General features: G+C 46.4%; 1 protein-coding gene across 1 annotated transcript in view; it reads right to left on the bottom strand.

Annotated features, from left to right (window-relative positions):
• The window catches only part of UPF1 (UPF1 RNA helicase and ATPase), a 443,827-nt gene that overhangs the window by 298,788 nt on the left and 117,154 nt on the right, over positions 1 to 27,885 (bottom strand). The window contains 2 exon segments of the mRNA XM_029614488.1: positions 4,936 to 5,020; positions 14,254 to 14,415. Of these exon segments, the coding sequence (XP_029470348.1) occupies positions 4,936 to 5,020; positions 14,254 to 14,415 (247 nt within the window).

Here is a 27,885-nt window from a genome sequence, read left to right as displayed (position 1 = left end):
AAAGGCTGCCAGCGAGGCAAGGATGAGAGCCCGATCCCAGGGCAAAAACCCATTTGCCTGCACCGTGTCAAGTCTGGCCCCTATGAAGTCCAGCTGAGGAGACGGGCAAAGGTAAGACTTGGGGTAGTTGATAACAAACCCCCAATGCTTGAAGGGTCTGCAAAGTCAGGGTAAGAGCACTCAGGGCACCCTGCGCAGGAATCGCTCTTGACCAGCCAATTGTCTAGGTACAGGAAAACATGTACCATCCGACACTTGAGAAAGGCCACCACCACCACCAGTCATTTGGTGAAAACGCTGAGGCTAACCCGAAAGGCAATACCCTGAACTGATGAGCCTTCCCCACCACAATGTGAAGATGCTTTCTGGGCTAGGGAAAATGACTATGTGCTGGTAAGCTTCCTTGAAATCAAGGGAGCAGAGCCAGTCTCCTCTGTTGAGGAGGGGAATCAGCATGCCCAGAGAGACCATCTTGAATTTTTCTCAAGAGAAACGTGTTCAACGCTCTGAGGTAGAGGGTGGGGCGCAAGCCGCCATTCCATTTTGGAATGAGGAAGTAACTTGAATAAAACCCTCGGTCCTGCTGGGGATGAAGGACCGGCTCTACCGCACCTGCTAGAAGAAGGGCGGAGAGTTCCGTCTGATGTTTGACCTGCTGGCCGGATGAACTCCACGATGGACATGGGGGAGAGGTCTCTGGGAGCCGGCTGAATTTGAGGAGATACCCCTGACGGATGATGGCAAGGACCCAGTGGTCCAACGTGATAAATTCCCAGTGATGGGCGAAGCTTAGGAGCCTGCTTCCCACTGGGAAATCTGGTGACAGGGGTACACTCAACTGACTTTCATCCCTTGCCCCCTCGCAGTCTGTGAAAAGCCCATAGCTGGGGCACCAGCTGAGGTCTAGGCGCTTGCTGTTGGCGAGGGTGGCCCCTGAAGCTAGTGTGTGGCGTACGTGCCCGGGAGACCGGAGGATAATACTTCCTCTGTCTGTAGAAGGGCTTCCGAGATCCCTGCCTGGAGGATTTCCTGGCAGAGGACAGGGTGTTGGAGGCGCTGGCGGAAAGCTGTTGAAGGGATTGTCATGGTGGTCCTTCAATTGCGCTACCACATCCCGGACCTTATCCCTGAAGAGTTTTTCAACCTGTTGAGGGGAGGTCGGCTAGTCTTTCCTGCACCTCCGGATGGAGGTCAGAATCTCTGATCCAGGCCATTCTCCGGGGCCGATGCCCACTGCGGCCACGCAGGCCACTGTCTCAAACACATCATAAGTGGAACGAACCTCATGCTTGCCAGCTTCTAGACCCAGTAGGGTGATGGCAGAATGCCTCCTGCTGTTGAGGCAGGCCCTCTGCAAAGTCCTAGACCAGTTTCCAGAGGTTCCAGTTGTACTGGGTCATATATAGCTGGTAGGCGGCAATGAGGGCGACCTGCATGGTGCCCTGGAAGACCTTTCTGCCCAAAACATCAAGCTCCCTATGCTATCGCCCTGGAGGGGTAGAGGCGTGTGTGGGAGCGCCGGGCCTTTTTCAGGGCGGTCTCCATGACCGACTGAATGGGGGAGGTGCAGCTTCTCAAACCCCACGGCCTGCTGCACCAGATAGGTGGCATCTGCCTTTCTGTTGACCAGGGAGATAGAAATGGGGCATTTCCACATCCGGAGGAGGTTCTTGAAGATGTCATGGTTGGGAACTGCCACAATCTCCTAAGGAGTGACAAACTGCAGTACCTCCATCATCTTATGTTTTGCATCCTCCTCCATAATCAACTGAAAGGGAATGGCTTCAGCCATGGTCCTGACAAACCCTGCAAAGGACAAGTCCTCGGGGGGGGGGGGGGGGGGGGGGGGGGGGGGGGGGGGGGGGGGGTGACAGATGCCATTCCTCCGGCAGGGAGGGCTCTAAAAGGGGGGTCATCCAAATAATCGGAGGACGACTCCATGGAGTAATTTTCCAAAGGGTCGTGTCTCCCTCACTGGGACCAGCATGACTCGGGCAAGATCTGTGAAGGGTATCGGCTCTGGGCTCTGATGGCTTTGGAGGCCTCAAGGGTGCCGCAGGAATTGACGGTTCCCCGGCATCGAGAGGACTGGAGGCCGCGGTAGGCTGGACAGACCTGGCAAGGGCTCGGGGAACCGTGGCCTAGGGAACATGGTACCGGCCATATCATCCTCCTCTGAGGAGGGTGGAGGGCATCGGTGGCCACTGGGAAACTGAAGACCCCTTGGGCACTGGTTGCATTGGTGGGTTTCCTAAAAGGACGTCATCCCGATGCTCTAGCAGAGGTGCTAACATCAATGACAGAGACTCGGGCACCGGTTTGGGGCTGGTGGCACCAGCAGCTCAACGCTCTGAAGTGCTTTTGAGCACCGCAGACTACACCCTCTGGTCCAATTCTTCCTGAAAGTCCAAAGTGGCCAGGACTGAGGGAGGGGGAACGGTGCGTCTTCCTCGGGTCTCCAAGGTGGCATGGTGCCCGGCACAGATATCAGTGGGGAACGCCTAGGACTCCTGGGGACATCAGAGGATGGGGCCTCAGATGGTTGGTGCTGCTTTGGTGGTGGCTCGGCAGCCACCGGTGCAGCACTGGAACTGGAGCCATGCACAGGTGGCGACTGACTGCGATGCTTGCGGGATCTCCCTCAGTGCTCAGCCCGATCTTTCCCCAGTGCCGAAGAAGCGGAGGATCCTGATGTCTGGGAGAGCGGTGAAATCACCAAGGATCTGTCAACGTTCCCGCAATCCCTTGAAGAACTGGCGAGAGGAATAGCAAGGGGAAGCATGTCGAGAAGCTCCCTGCAACCCCTTGGCATCAATGGTTCTGACGCAGGAGTAGAAGGAGCAGACTTTAAGGCCTCGAAAAGCTTCTCCATCTTATCAATGCGCACCAGATGGCCTTTGGGGGGTCATCTGGTCACACACACACGACACCCACAGATGTCGTGCGAGGCCCCCAGGCAGAGGATATAAACCTCATGTGGATCCGTGATGGACATGGTCGCAGAAACTGGGGGCACTGACAAAAACCGGTCAATATGAAAACGCCCCCAGCGTGTGGTTGATGACCAGTGGTCATTGTGAGGCAAGGAGTCGGGAATTGACCGCAAAAGTGAAAAAGGGATAACCACCTCCCACAATGAGGCGGCACCGACCGCAAAGGGGACCAGACAAGGAAAAGATCCCATACTGTCAAGGAAAATAAGAAAAAAGTGGAGCTCCAAGAACCGCGAGGCAACTGCACTGCAGAAAAGAAGGGACTGAAGGGGGACCTCGTGTGGACAGCAGCATGCTGGGCATGCTCAGTATGCTGGTCAAAGCTTCTAGAAACTTTGACAAAAGTTTTCTGTGCCAGGCTCCATCGGATGATGTCACCGACCTGTGAGGACTACTATCCTGCTTGTCCTAGGAGAACATTAGCTACCACTATGCAGATGAACTTCCCTAGCCTTGAACAAAATTCTCAGCAACCTCAGTAAACTTCGGTATATAGACAATAAACACAACTTTATTTAGCTGACAGATGCTCTTTCCAGAGAACCCATCTGTGTAAACTCGCACTCTCTTCCCTGGGGGATACTCAACTTCTCATCCTGCTCAGCTTAGCATGTAAACTAGCACACCAAAAAACATCAGACCATACCAAAAAACATCAGACTAGCAAAGACACACTACTTCTACAATTCTGTAAAAGGCAGAAGCACCCAGCCTGCTCAGAACATATTCCCTTGTTTATTTAACTCCATTAATGCCATTAGAAAATACAGTAATAGGGCATTAAAAAGAAGTCAGCAAATGGTATTTCACCTTGCTCACAGTTTTCTACAATTCCGGATATGTTCTCAAATTCTTAAAAATGTACTTCACTTTTTAGATTGCTAAAAATAAACAAACAAGCAAATGAACTAAAAGACCTAAGCCAAATTGTGGGTCATGACCACAAATGTGGGTCACAGAAGAAGGACCAATCCCTCTCCCGCCAGATCTCCACTAACCTGCAAACGACAGCAGCATTCAGCATGAGGACTGTGAACTAGCGCAGTGTCGTAACCAGCCTGCCCTCCCACCTCTTGCATAGGCTTCCTGTACAACTGTATACTCATGCACCGGGCCTGAACTCAAGCCACATACCAACTACATGGGGGAGTGGAGGTCAGCCATTTTGTTTTGGACCTTGTTTGGGGTTGAATAAATTTTCAACTATTAAAGTCATATTGGATAAAAGTTTGGGAAGTGCTGCTAGAAGCCCTGCACATATTCTTCCCCTTCCCTTGGCAAACTGTCAGCATTAGAACGTTCTAGAGACACAAAAGTGGGAGGGAAGAGATTGCATATTAGAAGGGAAAACTTCAGAATAGCCTTTTCAATCTCATAACTAGCATGGGGGAACGAGATTACAAGTATGCATTCAAAAAGCAGGAAGAAATTAGTATAATAAAGCTATTAATTCCAGAGTCCACCACTGAAAACAACTCAGTCATTACCCTTTGAGTTTGATACTGTTAAGACCCCCAGAACTGCATAGTTCACAAGCTTGTACAGAATTACTCCTTGTGCTAGAGTCACAGAACCCAAATCACTTTAGTGAGCCCCAGTGTCACACTTTTACATCAGAGCATAGAAATCAGTCTTGTGCCATCCAGAATTCCCTTCTCCCAGTGTCCTATAACAGTTGGGAAAAAAACTAGTGATTGCTTTAACACTGAGGTGCTACATGGATTTAAAATGCTGTATTAACTCAAATTTATTTCCACTTATTTTGCAGGATTTTAAAACTATGACATACAGGTGAAGTAACAGCAACAAAAAGCTAAATGGGATACAAGCATCAGTAACACTTAAGTTGATTTGGTGACATCTGTTCCTTAATTGGGTTAATATTTATCATATCATGGTATCAATAAACCTTTTCTAATCTCATAACTATAATGAACATTACCAGAGTCAGTCTTGGGTAAAGTGAAATATGCAATTCTCTTCTTGTTAAGGCCCAGGTCCCATCTCACAGTGATGTTATCTTGGGTCTAGTTAGGAAACAGAAAAGTTTACATTTTCCAAAGCAACAATGATAAAATATGAGTAGGGACCTTCATTTTCAGACTTCTTAAAATTTATCCTGGGAATTTCAATTTACAACAAAAAAAAAAAAACAAAAAACACACACACAACTACAATGGAAAAGGACTTTCATTGATTTTTCTCCTATTTAAGTCAAGTCATTTTTCCACTGATATTTATTGTTCTAATATTGAAATTTCCAAGAAAAAAATAAAATGCAGTTGCTTATCTGTAACAGGTGTTCTCCTAGGACAGCAGGATGTTAGTCCTCACACATGAGTGACATCATCAGATGGACCCCGGCATGGAAAACATCTGTCAAAGTTTCTAGAAACTTTGCCTGGCACACTGAGCATGCCCAGCATGCCACTATCCCTGCATCCAAGTGGAGTCTTTCTTCAGTCGTGCACACAGACACAACAAAAGAATAAACCAACCAGAAGAACCCAACTCTGCAGGGCAGCGGGTGGGTTTCGTGAGGACTAACATCCTGTTGTCCTAGGAGAACACCTGTTACAGGTAAGCAACTGTGCTTTCTCCTAGGACAAGCAGGATGGTAGTCCTCACATATGGGTGAATCCCTAGCTACAGGCTGGACCCAAACCAGTGGAACTAACAGACACCGAACCAGATGCCAATGTGCACAATAACAGAGGTGCTAGAGGTAACCGCAAGAACAGCCTGAACAAAAACAAAACCAGAGGCCCACGGTGGAAGAGTTGGGTTCACAGCTGAAAAAGGCTTCACAGGACAGACTGGCCGAATCTGTTGTCCTGCTGGCCATCCACTGTTGGTAAATACACGATAGATGAATGTACAAATTTGACTTTATTCGGACCACCACTTGAACACCTTTCTTTGATTATTAAGCCCCTGAGGCAGCCACCATATGTGGCGAAACTCGGCCAGAGTCGGGCAATTATACATGATTTATTACGTCTCCTTGATTAAAGTTTGAAAAAGACACTCTTGTGGCATCCACCTTTTTGTTATTTCCTTACGACAATAATGCACAGCGAAACTGTGAAGGGAACCCCATGTCGCAGCTCTAAAGATCGGAAGAGCCAATCCACTACCTCCTGTTTCAGGGACCACTCGTGAGGTTGGAAGGTATGGCTCAGCCGGTCCCGCTAGGGCGCTCTCTGCACCCGCCAGGTACACGGCCCGGAGAAACATCCCCTGCGCCTGTGCCCATCTCCAGATTTTTAGTGCCTCTTGACAAAGGAGGAAGGACCTTATTGACCTTGTTGATTTACCACATGGCCACATGGTTGTCTGTCCGATCAAGGATGATTTTGTTGGCCAAGTGATCCCAGAAGGCCCATAGAGCATACCAGATCGCCCTCAATTACAAGAGGTTTATCTGGAACTGCAACTCCTACACAACCAGAAACCCTGGATATGGAGACCATCAACGTAGGCTCCCCACCCCAGATGGGACGAGTCCGTGGTCAGCACAACCTGAAGCAAGGGTGCCCGAAAGGGAATACCCCGCTCTAGGTTGAATGGAGACGTCCACCAAGTCAGGGAAGTCCAGCGTGATGGGGACACCTGGATGCGGACCTGGAGGTCCTGGGTGGCCTGTTGCTACTGGGAGTGCAGGGACCACTGGGCTCGGCGCAAATGGAGACAAGAAAAAGGAGTGACATGCATGGCCGCAGCCAAGTGCCCTAAAAGTTGCAACATACGCCTCGCTGAAACCAGCCTGCTCATTTAAATCTCCCTCGCCAGGGAGGCCAGTGCACAAGCTCTGTCGTATGGCAGGAAGGCCTTGGCTTGTGACACATCCAGGACGGCCCCAAAAGAAAGTCAGCCGTGATGAGGGGCGAAGATTTGACTTCGGGTAGCTGATTAAAAACCCTAGGTACTCTAGGACCTGAATGGTACTGTACAGTGCCCCAGCCTGCATGTCGCTTTGCACCAGCCAGTCGTCCAGGTATGGAAACACCTGGACTATGAGCTGGCGCAGAAAAGCTCCCACCACTGCGAGACATTTTGTGAAGACCCGTGGTGCAGAGGTGAGGCCAAACGGAAGCACACGGTACTGAAAATGCTGGAGCCCCACCACAAAGCAAAGATACTTCCTGTGACTTGGGAGGATCGCAATGTGTGCGTATGCATCCTTTAGGTCAGGGCTTCCCAAATCTGTCCTGGGGACCCCACAGCCAGTCGGGTTTTTCAAGATACCCACAATGAATATGCATGAGATACATATGCGTACCATGGAGAATCAGTATATGCAAATTTATCTCATGCATATTCATTGTGGATATCCTGAAAACCCAACTGGCTGTGGGGTCCCCAGGACAGGTTTGGGAAGCCCTGCTTTAGGTCGAGGGAGCAAAGCCAGTCCCCTTGGTTCAACAGGGGAATTATGGTGCCCAAGGATACCATCTTGAATTTTTCCTTTTTTAGGAATCTGTTCAGGGTTCGCAAATCCAGAATGGGAAGAAGGACTCCTGTTTTCTTTGGCATCAGAAAGTAAAGGGAGTGAAACCCCCGACCCTACTGTTCCTGAGGAATTGGCGCCAACGCCCTGGCTTGCAGAAGGGCTAAGAATTCCTCTTGAAGCAGCTCTGGATGCGAGATGGGACCCCACTGCGGGTTCAGGGGAAAATCTGTTGGAGGTTCCATGAGATTCAGCCCATAATCCCACTTAATGACAGACAGGACCCATCGATCTGATGTCACGGTCAGCCACCGGTCCATGAAAAAGCAGAGCTGGCCCCCGACTGGGGGGGTCCCCTGGCACCGGAAGAGGTGACTGGCACATGCCCCATCGCTGCGTCAAAATCCCATAGCGGGACTAGCCTGGGGGCTGGCGTGATCTGCCCCTGGGACTCACCTGCTGCGGCCTGTGTTGATATCCATTCTCCTGGATCGCCTAACAGATATTGGTATTTCTGGATCTGCCCATAGCTGGTTCAAATCTTTCCTCTACAATAGATCCTTCAAAGTTAAAATCAATAACAAAGAATCGCCATTAACAAAATCCACCCTAGGCGTACCACAAGGATCATCCCTTTCTCCAACCCTTTTTAATATTTACCTCCTCCCCCTTTGCCAATTGCTAACCGACCTTAATTTAATTCATTATCTGTATGCAGATGATGTACTGATTCTTATACCTATTACAGAATCTATTTCAAAAGCACTCACCCACTGGAACAACTGCCTTATATCCATCACCAGCCTCCTCAATAGATTAAATCTGGTCTTTAACTCCTCGAAGACGGAGCTCCTCCTCATCTCCGGAAATGAAGAAAATTTTCCCATACCATATCCACACAACGCATACATCATTCATAAGCAGGTGAGAGACCTAGGTGTAATTCTGGATAACAGACTAAACCTAAAGAAAATGGTCAATATTACATCCAAAGACTGCTTTTACAGACTCCACGTTCTGAAACGTCTCAAGCCACTTCTTTTTTCCAGGATTTCAGGACAGTCCTCCAAGCGTTGCTATTTTCCAAGATAGACTATTGCAGTGCCCTCCTCCTTGGCCTACCCAAATCGACCATTAAACCGCTTCAGATGATTCAAAATGCTGCAGCGAGATTACTGACCAACACCAGCCGTGGAAATCATCTCTCACTCATCCTCAGAAACCTACATTGGCTACCAGTAAATTTTAGAATCCTCTACAAATCAATCACCCTAATACATAAATCCATCCATCACCAACTCCAACTCAACATTGAAATACCCTTCAAACTACATTCCTCCAACAGACCAATTAGAGATAATCTTAAAGGTACTTTGATTTACCCCCCAACTAAAGCCTCACGCCTTTCCTCGACCAAAGACCGAGCTTTTTCAATAGCAGGTCCGTCTATTTGGAACAACATTCCTTCAAGCTTCCAATTAGAACCCTGTCTCATTACATTCAGAAAAAAACTTAAGACATGGCTATTCCACCAAGCCTTCGATGATCCCCCAGACAATCCTTAGTCATCTTTTTTCCTCACTTGGACGTAGAAGATTGAGGTCCTCCAACCGTTCTAACGAAGAACTCTGGCACTCACTGGTTAAAGCATCTTATGCTCTAACCCAAATTACTTTTTGTATTATGCATCTTTTAATTACCTTCTGCCTTTTCTTCTCTTCCAGCTTTTAAGCTTCCCAAGTTTTTACTCCATGTTAAATGTAACTTTACCTTATGCACTTCTCTTGTTAATTACTTTTATTTATTGCTTCAGTTATACCCTTGTTTTATGTAAACCGATCCGATATGGTTAATACTATGAAGGTCGGTATAAAAAAGTGTTAAATAAATAAATAAATAATATAGAAGGGGTGGTTCAATTGCTCATAGTGTGAGATTAGGTACAGATTAGGGTTGAGGAGGGGTTATGAGGAATTCTTAAACAATTTTTGTATAAACCATTTATGTATAAGAACATGCCATACTGGGTCAGACCAAGGGTCCATCAAGCCCAGCATCCTGTTTCCATGTATGAATTACATGTATTGTATGTTGAATATTTTTTATAAATATTTCTAATAAATATGTATTTTTAAATAAAGTAACATACAATATTTCTGAAATTTTTTCTGTAATTTCCAACATTATAAAACTATATAGGTGCTTTTTTCCTTTCCCCTTTTTAGGGTTTTAAGGCCACGGGCAGCCTCCCACCCTGTGCGGGAGTAGCTTTTGTACATCCCATTGGTCCTGAATCCATCTGGCTATATGCTTGGAAATGGAGAAATTTCTTACCTGATAATTTTGTTTTCCCTTAGTGTAGGCAGATGGACTCAGCATCCTGCCCACGGCTGCCCCAGAAATTGAGAACCTTGGATAACAAATTTTGAGACTAAGCAAAATCGGGTAAGCCACGGCCTACCCCTAGTTCTAGACACCCACAGTTTGTCTGGTGTCTGTGTAAATCGTTTGAGTGCACTGGTAGTCTTCAGTTTAAAAAGGACTGCTTAAGGATGGATTCCAGTCGTCTGTCCTGGATATCCTTCAGTGCCGCTCCTCCCTCAATGGGAATTGTTGTGCGCTTTGAGACTGCACAGACCATAGCATCCACTTTTGGGAAACGTAGGCGTTCCTTGGCCGTGGGTTTCAGAGGATATAGGGCTTCTAGGGCCCGCCCCCCTTTGAAGCTGGCCTCTGGGGCATTCCATTCCAGGTCAATCAGTTCCTGGATGGCCTCCAACATAGAAAAGTAGCATGAGGCCTTACGGAGGGGCACCAAGATGAGGTTCTTCTTTGGTTCCGCTATGGGGTCAGTGCCTGGAATGCCCAGTGTCTTCAGAGTCTGGGACACAAGGGCTGGTAATTCGTCCTTGTGGAAGAATCAAAGTATGGTTCCATCCCTGGGGGGATTTCTCCTTCTTCCAGGGAGTCAGTCTCATCATCTGAGGTGTCTGGATCCCTATTAGGGAGGCTCTTGGTTAGGAGAGGCATGTCTCGAGGAACTTGGGAGGTGCCGGGAAGATCCTGTGCCTCTGGCAGGGGTTGAGTATGGTGCGCAGCCGGGGCTGGATGTGCATGGACAAAGGTTTACAGCCCTTTAAAAAATTCCACCCAGGAGAAGGTCCCTGGGTCCATGTTGATCCCAAGAGGGGTTGTCGTAGAAGCCCCAGAGGTGCCTTCCAGTGGGGGCGCCAAGTTGGAGATACCTAGGTCCGGGGTATAATCAGTGGTCCGGATCCCTCTCCTGGCTTAAGAGGGACTTACTTTAGTTGCCCCTGGGCCTCTTCGCACTGCTGGCATAGGAAGGATTCCAATTCAGGTTGCGCTGCTCTTAAGTGGCAGGCTGGGCAGAGGGAGTGTCCCTTGGGCTTCTTGGATGGTGGTGCCATTGTTTGTGCATGTGGAGAGCTTCAAACTCGGCTGTGCATGTGGGTATACACACAGATGTGCTTAGTTGTGCGCGCCGAAGTTATGCGCACAGGATATGGACTTTGTGTGCCTGACTCCGATGTGCGTGCCGCTGTGTGCACCGGTATGCGCATGCCTCTATGGTCACGCTCAAGTTAGGCCTGCACCGCGCATACTGCCGGTCGAGGGGGGAATATGGCACTGATGACCCCTCCCCCCCCCTCTGGAAGGGTCTCCACATGTGTGGACCCTTGCGCTGAATCGGGGCCTGGCCCTACCCGGGCTGCTCAACCCAATCAGTGCCCTTTAAACCTCGTCAGGAGGATGATCAGTACATCTATTCGAGCTTTGGAGACCGGAAACTTAAATGGAAAGGTTTCTACCTTACCTGGTCTCAGCGCTTACCGGTCGCATGCCGGGCAGTCTCCAGCTGCGGGAGAAGAGGGAAATACCTTCACCGCCATGCTCGAATCTGCACCTGCTGCCTTTCAGCTACCCTGGGGGCTAAGTCCACACCAGGAACCGGCTGCAGGACCAAGGCTCACCTCTGAGGGATATTGAAAATCACCTAAGGAACTCTCGACTGTGGGAGGGACCCTTAGGTTTCACCGCAAGAGAAGCGGGGCTCTCTTCTTAAAAGGTTAATTTTCTTGTTGTAAATGTTACACTATTCTCGTGTGGCTAGTGTCCGCATCTGCTAAGGACACGGAGAAATACTGAAGAGCTAAGCTTACTGCATGGGTATATGTAAGGTGACGTCAGCCTTGAAATCTGACTCAGTCTCCCATCTGCTATCAGGAGAGCACAATACCCATTGGTCCTGAGTCCATCTGGCTACATGCTAGAAAAACACCTTCGCCATTTTATCCAGCCTGGCCAGATGGCCCTTCAGGGTCATCTGGGCATACAAGTCGCAGCTGCGGACATTGTGCGACGCCTCCAGGCAGAGGATGCACACTTCATGTGAATCCGTTAGCGATATAGTCCGGGGGCACTGGGGGCATCGGCAAAAGCCCGAGTCAGCTATGAGGTGCACAGAGACTACAAGGGCATGACGACCCGTGAGCATGGGAGAAGTGAAAACTACTTACCGACTGAGAAGAACCCGAGTGGACCAAAGAGAGACCCAGTGCAGGAAAAATTATGCAAAAAAGGAAAAAAAACTTTTGTGACAAAAACACAAGTTTTACAACCAAAAAGCACAAGCTCCACAGAAAAGAAAGGATTGAAGAGAGTCCCCTCATGGACGCAGAGATAGTGGAATGCTGGGCATGCTCAGTGTGCTAGCCAAAGTTTCTAGAAACTTTGACATAAGTTTTCCATGTCAGGCTCCATCTGATGTCACCCTTGTGTGAGCACTACCATCCTGCTTGTCCTAGGAGAAAAAGTAAAAACGAAGGTCCCTAAAAATGAAAAGATCATGAATATACAATTCTGGACCATTCTAATATTTTGCTCATATTCATTATGGTGATTAAGTCTCTTGTTATTTTCTCTGCATTATTGCTTGCACATTATCAGCTGTACAAGCAATACAGAATTCTGCAGCCCATTTGGTTGCTGGGACCCTGTAGCATGCCCATAATCACTCCAATTCTAGTAGGACTTCACTCTTTTCCCATATGGTAGCACATTACGTTTCAAAACCCTCACGTGGGTTTTTAAAAGTATATAGGGCCTTGCTCCCAGTTGTCTCCCAAAATCTGTCATCTATTGCCCTAACCATTCTTTATGATCAGCTTAGAGGGGTCTGTTGGTCATTCCGGACTTTAAAAAGATCAAACTGGCCCAGTCCCAGGTTGTAGCCTTTTAATTATGGAATGACCTTCCAGATGCCCTTAAGGCAAAGAATGACCTTTCGCATTTTAGGAAACTTTTGAAAACGCATCTATTCTCACAGGCAAAGTCTGCTTAAATTGTTCATCTGATTATTTTCTATAATTGGTCCGTCTTGATTATTATAGCTGGTCAGAAATGACTACCTCCACCGGTTTGTATTGTTACTCTGCTTTTTCTAGCTCTGATATTTTATAATTTTATAGTATGTATTAAGCTATGTTTACTATGTATGTAGATTTTAACCCGCTGAGGTCTGTGGATCAGTGAACTATAAATTTTATAAATAAAATTCCACTTGGGTAATTGCTTTTAGTCACAAAAACTTAGAAAAACAATACAATTCAATGGAATGGGATAAAAATATTCTAATTTTCTTTCTAAATTTGGATGGAAAGGAAGCCATGTCCCATATGTATTATGGAAAACCACATAAGTGCACAAGGCAAACACTAGCAATTTCAAATGGAAAGAAACACCATAAATCTGAAGTGAGAGCTTAGGAAAAGAGGTACATGCAAACCTCCCAATTAACTGCACCTCTTCAGGGACATCGAGACAATCATGGCAAGTCACACCTATCCTTTAACATGCTACCAGGAATGAAAATTACAAGGCCTACAAATGCCACAAGGCTGGTAGTTGGGGTAAAAAAAAACAAAACCATACAACAGGACTCTGTCAAAACAGGCCTTTTGATGCCTTGCAGTAGTTGAAGACAAAGTGACTACCAAAAGAACCATTTTTCACATTAGTAAAATTGTCAAAATACAGCATAAATCAGTCTTGGAAATCTGATTAGTACCCATTGCCTGTTTTTGGTAAATATATAAATCATTTTGTGCTAATGAAAATCAAGTTTTTATAAATTCCTCAATTTTATGTAAGTTGCTAAAATATTTAAAAGTTTTGATATACTGCACCCTTCAAGCAATATTGATTGGGGCAATTTACAATGTCACATTCACAGCATAAATACAGTTTAAAACAAACAAGTTAACAAGATTTTACATTCAAGGGTTGGTTTTATCAGCATGTCTTCAATAGTATTTTATTTTCCATACCAAACAATCCATACAGTACCGTTATGAAATTATGGAAAAAATAGCCAAAACAAGATTGTGGGCAGACTCTGGGTGTAGCAGCAAAGTATTTCCTTATTTCACTTCACAAATTATTTTCTTCCTACGCAAATTATGGGGATTAACATCTCCTGGGATCAAGTATATTCATTAGCCTTTTTTTTTTTCTAAGCTTCATTTAGCTAGTACAACATTTAGTTGATGATTGTTTATACTCACCCTCAACTACAATGTTACAGTGATAGAGGATACAGCTAACAAGTTTGATTTTTCCCCACCTAAACCTTCAGCCTGCAGTCAGATTACACACACATACAAAAAAAAGTCTAGGATATGTGCATATCTCCTGGCAACTGCTGAAAACTTGCCTGCCCTCAGGGTTACAGAGAAATGAAAATAAGCCTTGAAAAGGGAAAAGATGGCCTGGGATAGTGAGAGGTATTACCTGAGACTCCTTGAGTTTCTTATCATAATCTGCCTCAAGCTTGACAAGAGGTCCAAAAATATTTTGGTACTGATATGCATCTTCATATCTCAACAAGACATGCTGAGGTTCCTCATCTACACCAGGTTTCTCCAGATCCTCCAGTGTTGCAGATGGATTTTCCTGAAATTGTACACATGCACACACATTGATTTTTGTTTAAAGTTATATTTTACAAATTCAAGTTAAATTAACTTAAAAATACTATATTTCCCTTTAAATATTATTACAGTTTCTTCTTTAATTACTCTAGTGCTTTCATTCTAGAAGACTTCTCATTTACAAAACATGGATTGCCCAGCCTTCAATAGCTATACACACACAACTATAAAGGACATATTAGGAATGTGGAAAAAGCTATACTACACAGAAAGCACTAGTTAAATCCAACTGGACTTGAGTCTGGTTCATCTGTTCCATCTGTAAATGAAATAAAAAAAAAAATAAAAGGTAGCAAAGTGCTATGGTTAAATATGCAATTTTGCATCATTCATGAATGAAGTCTTAAGCCTGGGAAAACTAGTGTTCACTCTATTCTCAATCTATATATTAAGAAAAACATTTCATGGCTGTGGTTCATTCCTACATCTAATTTTTATGACTTTTCCAACTCTAAAACCACAAATCTTGTATGATAGCCTATTAAAAAGCTCTGCAGATACAGTAATGACCTTCTAGCTAATTTAAAACAAAATTGTCGGTTCTAAATGCACACAACTATCATAGGTTTTTGAAAATAATTTTTTTTTTTTTTTTTTTTTTTAAAGTTTATGCACACTACAAATGGGAACAAAACTTTATATAAGAAAAAGTGTTAGGACACTGCAAAACATGTGGTTACACAGTTTTACTGGCATGTTCTGTTCAATATCAGCATACAAATGCAATCTACATATTCCTCAGTAAAGCAAAATTGCTTACCTTGTAATAGGTGTTATCCCAGGACAGCAGGATGTAGTCCTCACATATGGGTGACGTCACTGACGGAGCCCTAGTGCGGGAAAAACTTCTGTCAAAGTTTCTAGAGACTTTTGACTGGCCCTGTGAGGCAACTGAGCATGCCCAGCATGCCATGATATTCTCTGCCACAGGGGTCTCTCTTCAGTCTCGTATGTAGCAATAAGGTTTAGCAAAAATAAAATAATAATAAAGGTATAAGACCCAACTCCGCGTGGGTGGCGGGCGGGTTTCGTGAGGACTACATCCTGCTAGGATGGGACGTAGGCCCCCTGTTTTCTTTGGAATGAGGAAGTAACGGGAGTAGAATCTTCTGCCCTGCTGAGTCTGGGGCACTAGCTGTACAGCCCTGGCTCTCAGAAGGATGGATAATTCTGCTTGTAGATGAATTAGTTGAGATTCTTGCTGTGGAAAGAAACTTGGTGGAGATTCTGGTGGAATTGAGAGGACATTGAGTTTGTAACCTCGAGAGACTATGGAGAGTACCCATTGATCTGATGTTATTCTTCGCCAATGTGTGTGAAAATAGGATACTCTTCTTCCTACTGGCAGGTCTGGTCGAGGATTCAGGAGATGGATTTGTTCTCTGATCTGGATTTCAAAAACCCACAGCTGGGCCTGTCTGAGGAGGAGGTTGCGGGCGAGTTGTCCTTGGCTGCCTGGCCTGGGAACGCTGTTGCGGCCTAGTTAGCCTACTCCTAGAGGCTTGGGGGTAGTATTGTCTTTGCCTGTAGTATGGGCGTCTGGTTTCTCTCCTAGGTGGTCAATGAGGAGGCTGTGTAGAGGGTTCTTGTGGAACCTGTGACAACTGACGTAAGGTTTCTGTATGTTCCTTAAGCTGTTGTATGGCCTCTTGGACTTTTTCACCAAACAAGTTATCCTCCACACACGGCAAGTCAACCAGTTTATCCTGGAACTCAGGCCTGAGGTCCGAGGCCTTAAGCCATGCCCATCTACGAGCGGTAATTCCAGTAGCTGCTGTTTGGGAGGCCGTCTCAAAACTGTCGTAGGTCGCCCTCACCTCATGTTTTCCGGTCTCTAGGCCTTTATGGACTATGGCCTGTGCTGCCTCCTGAAATTGTGTAGGCAAGGAAGTGACAAATTCTTCCATCTGCTTCCAGAGATTCCTCTGATACTGTCATATACAGCTGGTAAGAAGAGATTCTGGCATTAAGGATGGCACCCTGGTACACCTTTCTACCAAGGGAATCGAGAAACCTGTGATCCTTATCAGGTGGGGTTGAGGAGTGTGGGCGAATACGCTTTGATTTTTTTCTGGGCAGATTCAACTACCACAGATTGATGTGGTAGCTGTGGTTTTTGGTAACCTGGAGCTGCCTGTACCAAATATGTAGTGTCTACACCAGTGGTTCTCAACCTTTTTTCTGTCGGGACACACCTGACAGATGGTTCTCACATGCGTGACACACTGACCCATGATCGTCACAGGGCTAGATGTAAATGTACAGTTTGCATCCACGGGAACCCCCCTGATCCACAATAATGGATGTAAAGCAGAATGATGACATTCACCGTTCAACTCACTCTACAAAAAAGATATTCTGGTTCTGGTGTCATCTCAGTAACAGCAACTCAAACTCCTTCTACTTTCAGGCTCAATAGCCCTACTTATGAAAAGACAGCAGTTTACCACCAATGCATGTCCTCTTGAGAAAACGCAACAAATAAGACTGATAAAACACTTACATGCTAGTAAAATATCTCTGTAACAGACACAGAACCGACCTAACATACTCCCAGGATCTGTAGTAATGCACATAAACTAATCCACACACAGTTACACCTGTATTATGGAATACACTCAAACAGGAGCAACCCTATCTATGAAAAGGCAACACTACAAATATTAAATCAGGCACTAAAAACCAATACACCTCTTATTAAAAGCCACCTTTACTTACCCCCTCCAGCAGCTTTCCTACTCCTCTTCCATGCAGGCTGTAGCACACACCAGAAGCAGCAGTAGTGGCTAAGCTCTATACTCATGGTCCTCTTCCTTAGGGCCCATGTCTCTCACACACACACACACCATACCAGTCATGCCCCCATGACCAGTTTCTGTCTCTCACACACCAATCATCTCCCAGTCTTTGACAAATACACCAGTCACCTTCCTGAACAGTTTCTCTCATGCCATACACACACACACAGGCTTCCCACTCCCGTGTTCCACTTACATATATGGGCTTCTCACTCTCATAATCACTTTCTCTTTCTCACATACACTCACCAGTCTCTCACTCCCATGCTTGTTCTCTCCACATGTACAGGCTTCTTATTCCCATAATCACTTTCTTTCTCTCTCTCACATACACGCAAACACACACCAGTCACCTGATCTCTCTCATGCATATACACACACACATAGGCTTCCCACTCTCATGTTCTCTTTCAGATATACAGGCTTCTCACTCCCGTGCTGTGTCTCACACACACACAGGTTTCTCACTCCCATGCCCACTCTTCACCTGCACAGGCTTCTCATTCCCATAATCACTTTCTCTCTCTCTCTCTCACACACACACCCGTCACCTGATCTCTCTCATGCATACACACACACACAGGCTTCCCACTTCCATGTTCTGTCTTACATACACAGGCTTCTCCCTCCCATGCTGTGTCTCACACACACCCAGGTTCTCACTCCCATGCTCACTCTCTTCACATGCACAGGCTTCTCATTCCCATAATCACTTTCTCTGTTACACACACACACCCCCAGTCTCTCTCTCATTTCCATGCTCGCTCTCCACGTGCACAGGCTTCTCATTCCCTGAATCACATTCTCTCTCTCACATTCACATACACACCAGTCACACCGTCACCTTACCAACCAGTCTCTCTCATATACATGCACACACACAGGCTTCCCACTCCCATGCTCTCTCTCACATAATCAGGCTTCTCACTCCCATGCTTTCTTTCACACACATCCCCACAACACCAGGCTTCTTACTCCCATGCTTTCTCACATACCCAGATTTCTCACTTCCATGCTTTTTCTCTCTCTCTCTCTCTCTCTCACACACACACATCCCTGACTGTCTCACACTCTCACATACACATCAGTCATCTCCTTGAGCAGTCACTTTCATTGTCTCTCACATATACACATACATCAGCTCTCTGACCAGTTTCTCTCAATCACACACATACTCTCGATCAAATACATTCTCTCACTTACACACAGGCTGGCTGGCTGCTTCTCTCTCTTTCTGTCACTCACTCCCCCCCCCCCCAGCACAAACGGTAGCTGCTCCTCCAGCCCCCGCAGGCCAAGAAGGAAGAATTCCATCAATCGCGGGAGGCTCATGCTGCTCTCTCCTTTCCCTTCCGCTTTCTCCCCCAGAGCAGGAAGATCAGCTGCCTCTCCTGCTGCCACCGGACTCCTGCTATCTTCGGGCGTCCGAACTTCCTGTCGGGGGGGGGGGGGGGGGTAGCAGAAGCGCAGCGCACAACGTCCGCTTCCTCCCTCCCCCCAAGCAGGAAGATCGGCGGACCATACGGCCCGACACCCGAAGATAGCAGGAGGCCGGTGGCAGCAGGAGAGGCAGCTGATCTTCCTGCTTTGGGGGAGAAAGCGGAAGCTGTGCGCGACGCTTCCGCTCCCCCACCCCAAGCAGGAAGATCGATGGACCATACGGCCCGACGCCCGAAGATAGCAGGAGAACGGGTGGCAGCAGGAGAGGCAGCTGATCTTCCTGCATTGGGGGGAGAAAGCGGAAGCTGCACGCAGCGCTTCCGCTCCCCCCCTCCCCAAACAGGAAGACCGGTTGGCCATACGGCCGCAGCAGCGCTTCCCCATGTGTGCCGTGATGGCGCGCGAGGCGTGGGTTCTCTTGCGGCACGGCCTTTCTTCTTCCCGCGCACCACTTCCTGGTCCGGGTCCGGGGGGGGGGGGGGGGGGAATGCAGGCACGGGAAGAAGAAAAGGCCAGCCGCGGATGCCACAGCTTTTTTTTTTTTTTTTGCACCGCTGCCGTTCCCGCTGGGCTTGAACGTGCTGATAGCCCGGCGGCAACGGCAGCAGGGAAGAACGAGCAGCGGGAGGGACCGGGAGCCACGCGATACACCTGCCGGTGCTTGGCGACACACTAGTGTGTCGCGACGCACCGGTTGAGAACCGCTGGTCTACACGCTTGTTTACTGCTGAGACAGAACATGGGTGCTCCCAGAACCGGTGTTGGAGATCCAAGAGTACTTCATGTATTAGAATAGCCAATACTTGTTTTGGTGAGTCAACAAACTGCAGAACTTCTAAAGTTTGTTGCCTTGTATCTTGTTCTGCAGTCAGCTTAAAAGGAATGGTGTCTGCCATGTCCTGTATAAAGGTAGAAAAAGACAAATCTTCTGGTGGGGACTTTTTTCTTTGGTCTGGAGGTGAAGGCTCAGACATGAAGTCCTCAGAAGATGTGTCAGTCTGCTGATCATATCAAGAGTCATCTGGATCATCTCTATATGGAGATCCTGGGGAAGACCTGGGTGGGTGATGAAGGCCTGAGGGTCCTCCTGGCTGTGGATCAGAGGGGATTAATGGAGACGTGTCCTCCACTGTTTTTGGTGGAAGTTTGTCAATGACATTTTGATATCTCTGTAAGAGTCGTTGAAAAAATGCCAGATCATGGGGTTCAGAATCTTCAGAGGGTGGTTGCATCGATGGAATAGTGATTGGTATCGATGGAACCGTTGTTGGAAGTGCTGGCAATGGTGTCGAAGACGCCGATGGCGTTGGCATCGAGATCGACCTGGAAGAGGTCAATGGTATCTGTGCGTAAATAGATGTCGATGCCGTGATAAACCCCGGTGCAGTCATCGATTCCATAGTCGTCCTCTGTGTCGACATCAACACCAGCATCGGTGGTACCACTGGCATCGGTAAATCTACCGGCATCGATGCAGTGTGCGTTGGAGAGTACGCCGGGGTTGGTTGTTTTTCCTTTAAAGCCAGTAAAACCGCTTGTCTGATGATATCAGACAATTCCGGCGTTACACCTGATGGAACCAGAGCAGTTGTAAGCGGTGGCAGAGGCTGAGGTGTCAGATCCTGCACAGAGCCCTGTGGAGGATCAGGCATAGATGGTTGTGGAGGAAGAGGCCCAGGCGCTGAAGGGACCGATGTTTCTTGGTTCCGTGGCCGCTTCGCCATCGATTCCTCCTGGGGAATGGATCCGGACATCGATGGACGTCTATGTCGATGCTTCGTTTTATGTTGATCGGCAGACTTCGATGCCGTGGACAACGGTGGGGACGAATGATCTCCCGATCCTTCCGGGCGAGGTTTTTTAAGTAAGACGCGTTTTGAAGCTCCGGCCGGAGACGACTTCGATGATGTTGATGGCGAAAGAATAAGTTGTAGGTGGAACAAATGTTCCATTTTTTCTTGCCTAGCCTTCCTTCCCTTCGCCGTCATCTCCGCGCATTTTGGACAATTATTCACGTCATGTTTCTCACCTAGACACACCACTCATTCTAAGGGTGGGTCGGTGATAGAAATTATTCTATTACATGCAGGGCATTTTTTGAAGCCCGTAGCCATTTTTGGTCGATAGCCGATGAAAGAATGGGAATTCGTGAGAAAAAAATATTTTACTCAAAGAGTAAAGTATGAGACAGAGGTACTCACCAGCCGGTGAAAACCCCAAGAGACTCCAATGAGAGAGAATATTATGTGAAAAAAATGTGACTTTTCAGTCAGAAACTGTTGTGAGAGACTCGCAACGGCTCCTACTCCGCGATGCCTACACCAGCACAGAAAAACGAAGACTGAAGAGAGACACCTGTGGCAGAGAATATCATGGCATGCTGGGCATGCTCAGTGGCCTCACAGGGCCAGTCAAAAGTTTCTAGAAACTTTGACAGAAGTTTTTCCCGCACTAGGGCTCCAGCAGTGACGTCACCCATATGTGAGGACTAGCATCCTGCTTGTCCTGGGATAACATTTATTTCTTACTAGTAAGATTAAGAAAAACAATTCAATATTTGGTCAGATTCTTTAATAAGAAAGAAAAAAAAACCTGGCCCAATAGGCTCTCTCAATTTTTCTATGCATATTAAAATCAATTTGACTAATTATTTACTCATTACTTTAATTCTTTCAAAACTGAACTTTCATTTGGCTTATAGATCCATCCACAGAGCAGCGATGGCAGTGGTTATTAACTACATGCTGTGATGTTAAGTAGGTGGGACACCATTGTAGATATGAAAATAAAGGATTTTATGCATGTTATAAAATAAGTCAATATCAATAAAATCAGAGTATATACATCCACTGGGAAGAGTAATCCAGTGGTTAGACAGCAGGCTACAAACCAGGGAAGCCAGAGTTCAAATCAAATTGCCATGCCTTGTAACCTTCAGCAAATCACTTTTCCCTCCATTGCTTCAGGTACACAACTCATCCATCTTGGAAGTGCAGAACAGATGGAAGGAACAGAAAAGGTGGAAGGAAAACCAAATGACTATCGGCATGGTTAAAATGTGGGGTGAGAGAGGTTATAAAAGCTAAAAACAACATCTTTCAAGAAATGAAAAAGGAATCCAAATGAAGAAAACAGGAAACAGCATAAGCACTGGCAAATTAGATGCAAAGCATCGAGAAGGAAGACAAACAGTATTTGAAAAGAAGCTTGCCATGGAAGTTAAAACTCATAATAAAAACTTTTTCAGGTACATTCAAAGTAAAAAGCCTGTGAGGGAATCAGCTGGACCATTATATGATCAAGGGGTAAAATGGGCACTTGGGGATGACAAAGGCATAACAGACAGACTAAATGAATTCTTTGCTTTGGTCTTCACTGAGGAAGATGTAAGAGATACCCATGCCAGAAATGATATTCAAAGGTGATGATTCTGCACAACAAAAATCTCAGTGAACCTGGAAGATGTACTAAAGCAAAATGATAAAACTAACAACTAGCAAATCACCTGGATCAGAGTATATATCCCAAGAACTGAAAAATGAAATTGCAGACTTGCTACTAGTAAAGCAAAATTGCTTACCTTGTAATAGGTGTTATCCCAAGACAGCAGGATGTAGTCCTCACATATGGGTGACATCACTGACGCAGCCCTATCACGGAAAACTCTGTCAAAGTTTCTCGAAACTTTTGACTGGCACACTGAGCATGCCCAGCATGCCATGATATTCTCAGCCACAGGGGTCTCCCCTCAGTCTCGTATGTAACAATAAGCTTTAGTAAAAATAAAATAATAAAACGTATCGGACCCAACTGCATGGGGTGGCGGGTGGGTATCCTGCTGTCCTGGGATAACACCTATTACAAGGTAAGCAATTTTGCTTTATCCCAGGACAAGCAGGATGCTAGTCCTCACATATGGGTGATTAGCAAGCTATAGGCTGAGTTATTTGTAGAGAAGCAACATTGAAGTATTGTTGTTAAAAATGAGGCAGCCAAAAATCACAGCAGATTGGATGTAAAAGGAGTTGGGATTATACTGGAAACAAGTTCTTTAAGACAGATTGTCCGTAGGCTGTACCTTGTCGTCCTTCCTTGTCCAAACAGTAATGAGCTGCAAAGGTGTGAAGAGTACCCCATGTTGCCGCTTTACATATGTCAAGAATTGGCACTGAACTATAGTGTGCTACTGAGGTTGACATTGCTCTTACTGAATGCGCCTTTACTCGCCCTTGGAGAGGAAGGCCTGCTTTTTCATAACAGAATTCTATGCAATCTGCTAGCCAGTTGGAGAGAGTGTGTTTGCCCACTGGATTACCCGGTTTGTTTGGATCAAAAGAAACAAAGAGTTGAGTGGATCTCCTGTGGACTGCCGTGTGGTCTAAGTAATATGCTAGCGCACGTTTACAGTCCAAGGTATGTAAAGTCCTTTCACCTTGGTGAGTGTGAGGTCTTGGGAAGAATGTGGGCAAAACTATGGATTGGTTCAAGTGGAATTCCGTAACTACCTTGGGGAGGAATTTTGGATGTGTACGGAGAACCACTCTGTCATGTAGGAATTTTGTATAGGGTGAGTACGTGACAAGTGCTTGTAACTCACTAACCCTTCTAGCCGATGTAATGGCTATGAGGAAGATAGTCTTCCATGTGAGAAATTTAACATCACAGGAATTCATGGGTTCAAAAGGAGAACGCATGAGCCTTGTTAATACCAAATTAAGGTCCCATTCTGTGACTGGTGGCCATATTGGTTGTTTAAGGTGAGTTAAACCTCTCATAAATCTACTGACAAGAGGTTGTATGGATATTGGTGCATCTCCCATCTTATGGTAAACCGAGATTGCACTTAAATGTACTCGTACAGATGAGGTCTGGAGACCAGAGTCTGAAAGATGACATAAGTAGTCTAGCAAAGAAGGTGTGGGGCAGGAGAAAGGGTCAATGTCCTTTTGTGTACACCACAAAGTAAATCTTTTCCATTTCGAAGAATAGTTCTTTTGTGTGGAAGGCTTACGTGAAGCTATAAGCACTTGAGACATTAGTTGAAAGATTGAGTGGTTGTAAGATCAAGCTTTCAACATCTATGCTGTCAGAGATAGGGATTGAAGGTTGGGATGGCGCAACCTGCCCTGATTTGAGTTATGAGAGTGGGAGCCACACCCAGGCGAATTGGCTCTGCGATTGAGAGGTCAAGAAGTAGTGAAACCACATTTGTTGAGGCCAATGTGGGGCTATGAGTATCATGGACCCCTTGTCCTGTTGTAGTTTCACTAGAGTTTTGGTTATTAGCGGTATCGGAGGATACGCGTATAGAAGACCTGAGTTCAAAGGGCGAGCATAGGCGTCCTTGGCTGGCTGGTGTTTGTGCAGAGAGCAGAACTTGTCCACTTTGTGATTCAGGTGTGATGCAAAGAGGTCTATTGTTGGTTGTCCCCAACGCTGAAAAATCCTGGTCACTACTAAGGGATCCAGGGACCACTTGTGGAGGTTGGAACAGACGACTGAGGCGATCTGCAACTACGTTGTAGATGCCCGCTAGATAAGTGGCCCGGAGAAACATAGAATGTGTCAGGGCCCAGTCCCAAATCTGTGCTGCTTCTTGACAAAGGAGATACGAGCCCGTACCTCCCTGTTTGTTCAGGTACCAAATGGCTACTGTATTGTCCATTTGAATCAGAACAGTCTTGTGTGAAAGGGAGTCCTTGAACGCATGCAGAGCATAATGCATAGCTCGAAGTTCCAGAAAATTGATTTGAAATGTTGCTTCGAGTTTTATCCAAGTGCCTTGGGTTTGAAGATTGTCTATGTGAGCTCCCCAACCTAAGCTGGATGCATCTGTAGTTAGTTATCTGTGGGACTGGTTGTAGGAAGGGTAGGCCCTTGTGCAAGTTGTCTCTGTTGATTCAAAGGAGAGATGAACGTAGTTGGTGGGTTACTTGAATTGGAGACGACAGTGATTGAATGGCTTGTATCCATTGTGACCTTAATGTCCATTGGGTTATTTTCATGGCTAATCTGGCCATAGGAGTGACATGAACCGTGGAGGCCATGTGGCCTAGTAAAGTGAGAAACTGATGAGCTGTCGCTTGTTTCTGTGAATGCAGCGAGTTTGCTAATAGGGAGAGTGTTTCTGCCCGATCCTTGGATAGGAAAGCTCTTGAAAGGATGGTGTTCAATTCTGCTCCGATGAACTAAGTGAAACGGGATGAGATGGGACTTTTGGTAATTGATGAGAAATCCCATCGAGTGAAGCAGAGTAATTGTCTGAGAGAAGCCAGATCTCCTTGTTGAGATTGACTTCTGATGAGCCAGTCGTCTAGATAGGGGAAAACGTGTACACTTTCCTTGTGTAAGTGTGCTGCTACTACTGCCAGGCATTTCGTGAACACTCTGGGAGCTGAGGCAAGTCCGAATGGTAGTACTCTGTACTAGAAAAGCTGTTGACCCACCAGGAAACGCAGATACTTGCGATGAGGAGGGAATATTGGAATGTGAGCGTAAGAGTCTTGTAGATCCAGAGAACAAAGACAATCTCCTGTTTGAAAAAGGGGAAGCATGATGCCTAGAGAAATCATCCTGAACTTTTCTTTCCTTAGAAATTTGTTGAGATTTCTGAGGTCTAGGATGGGACGTAGGCCTCCTGTTTTCTTTGGAATGAGGAAATAATGGGGGTAGAATCCTCTGCCCTGCTGAGTCCGGGGCACCGGTTCTATGGCTCTGGCTCTCAGAAGGGTAGATAATTCTGCTTGCAGATGAATTATGTGATTTTCGTTTATCCAAAGAGACTTTGGTGGAGAGTCTTTTGGAATTGATAGGAAATTGAGTTGGTAACCTCGTGATATTGAGAGTACCCATTGGTCTGTTATCTGTAAAAAATGATTGTAGAAGGAGGAAACTCGACCTCCTACTGGCAAGTTCGGTTTGGGATTGTGGAGATGGCTTTTGCTCTCTGGTGGTGGCCTCAAAAACCTGCAGCCGGTCCCGTCTGCGGTGGCGGTTGAGGCCTAGCAGTTCTAGGCTGTCTGGGCTGAGATCTTTGTTGTGGGCAAGAAGATCTACCCCTGGATGCCGGTGGATAATACCATTTCTGCCTATAGAAAGGTTTTCTGGTTTCTTTCCTTAGTGGACAGCGAGACATTGATGAAGAGTCTTGCGGGACTGATGATAGTTGGCGCAATGTTTCTGTGTGTTCTTTTAGTTGGGCCACTGCGTCCTGGACCTTTGATCCAAACAGGTTGTCGCCTACGCAGGGCAAATCCACCAGCTTATCTTGTACCTCAGGCCTGAGGCCAGAGGCTTTTAGCCAGGCCCAGCGGCGTGCACTGATTCCTGATGCTGCCACCCTTGAAGATGTTTCGAAGCTATCGTAGGCAGCCCGGACCTCATGCTTTCCAGCTTCAAATCCCTTATGCCTGAGCTGCATCATGGTACTGTTGAGGTAGGGAGTCAGTGAGTTCCTGCATCTGCTTCCATAGATTCCTTTGGTATTGCATCATATAGAGTTGTTAAGACGCTGGAGTTAAGCATAGCTCCTTGGAATACCTTTCTCCTTAAAGAGTCCAGGAATCGATGATCCTTCCCTGGTGGAATAGAGGAATGAGGTCGTACTCTTTTGGATTTCTTTTGAGCCGATTCAACTACTACAGATTGATGCGGTAACTGACTTTTGGTAACCAGGAACATGTTGGACAAGATATGTAGTGTCCACTCTTTTATTAATTGGTGGAACGGAACATGGATGTTCCCAAAGCCTGCGTTGTAAATCCAAAAGTACTTCGTGGATAAGAATGGCCAGGACCTCTTTGGGTGGATCCACGAATTGTAAGACTTCCAAAGTCAGCTGCCGTGTATCCTCCTCAGATACTAAGTTGAAAGGGATTGTGTCTGCCATATCTTTTATGAAATTAGTGAAGGACAAGTCTTCTGGTGGAAACTTTTTCCTTCCTTCAGGAGGAGATGGCTCAGACATGAAGCTTTCAGATGAGGAATCAGTGTTTTTCTCCTCCCATGAGTCGTATGGCACTTGTCTGGAAGGAGAAGTAGAAGACCTCGGTGGAAGTGATGGAACCACTGGTCTGAAGAGTCCTGAAGGTCCTGGTTGAGGTTCATCAAGTGGGCCTTGTCCAGGAATGTCCCCTAGTCTTCCAAGCTTCGTAGGGAAAGGTTGCAGTGGGATGGCACCGACGAGGGCGTCGACTATTAGCATTTGAAATATTGAGAATTCCGGTTGCCCTGGAGCCCCAGGTATGGGTACTGGCATCGGTGCTGGTCCTGTTTTCAGGGATGGCCCCGGCATCGGCGCGGGCGCTTGCATCGACAATGGTGTCTGCTTCGGCAAGGGCATCGGTGTTGATGGTCGATGCTCCTGGAGCGCTTCTCACACTGCCTAGCAGATGAATCTGCTCAGTTCCTCCGTAATAGCTGATGCAGGCAGAACAGCTATACGTGGTGGCGGTGGGGGCGTCATCAGTCCTACCACAGGGCCCTGTGGAGGTTCGATGTCCGACACCTCGATAGAAGGTGAACGCCTCGGTGTCTAAGGCCTCGGTGTTTCTTGTAGGCGAGGCCGCTGGGCTGTCGACTTCTCCGGGGATAATAGAGATTCCAGAATCGAAGGATGTCAATGCCAGTGTTTAGACTGGTGCTCCGAGGCTTTTTCTAGGCCCGATGCCTACTTAATCGATGCCGCGGATGGGGTCGGTGATGACCAATCCCCTGAACCCTCCAGATGACTTTTTTTTTTTAAGGATTATCCTTTTCGAAGCTCCGGCCGGAGACGACTGAGTGGACGTCGATGTGGAAGGTAACAGTTGAAGGTGGAACAAATGTTCCATCTTTTCTTGCCATGCTTTCCGACCTTTAGTGGTGATTTCTGCACATTTAGGGCAGGATGAAACATCACGGGACTGGCCTAAACAAAGTACACACTCGAGGTGTGGATCCGTAATCGACATGGTCCGATTACATTTGGTTATACACAATAATATATAAGGGTAGTATATGTGAATAATAATATTATGTATCATATATCACATCACAATATTTTATTAAATGACATTAAAATTACAATTACAGTTTTCAATAACTTATACCAAACACATATATTGTACATAGATATTAATACATATATCATAAGGCACCTCTTATCTACAAATACCCTCCCTATTACACTAATATTGTACCTCTAAAACCCCAAC

Source organism: Rhinatrema bivittatum, chromosome 8 (assembly GCF_901001135.1).
Source record: "Rhinatrema bivittatum chromosome 8, aRhiBiv1.1, whole genome shotgun sequence".
Taxonomy (NCBI): domain Eukaryota; kingdom Metazoa; phylum Chordata; class Amphibia; order Gymnophiona; family Rhinatrematidae; genus Rhinatrema; species Rhinatrema bivittatum.
Note: the sequence above shows the minus strand (reverse complement) of the source record. Positions and strands in the feature narration are given on the sequence as shown.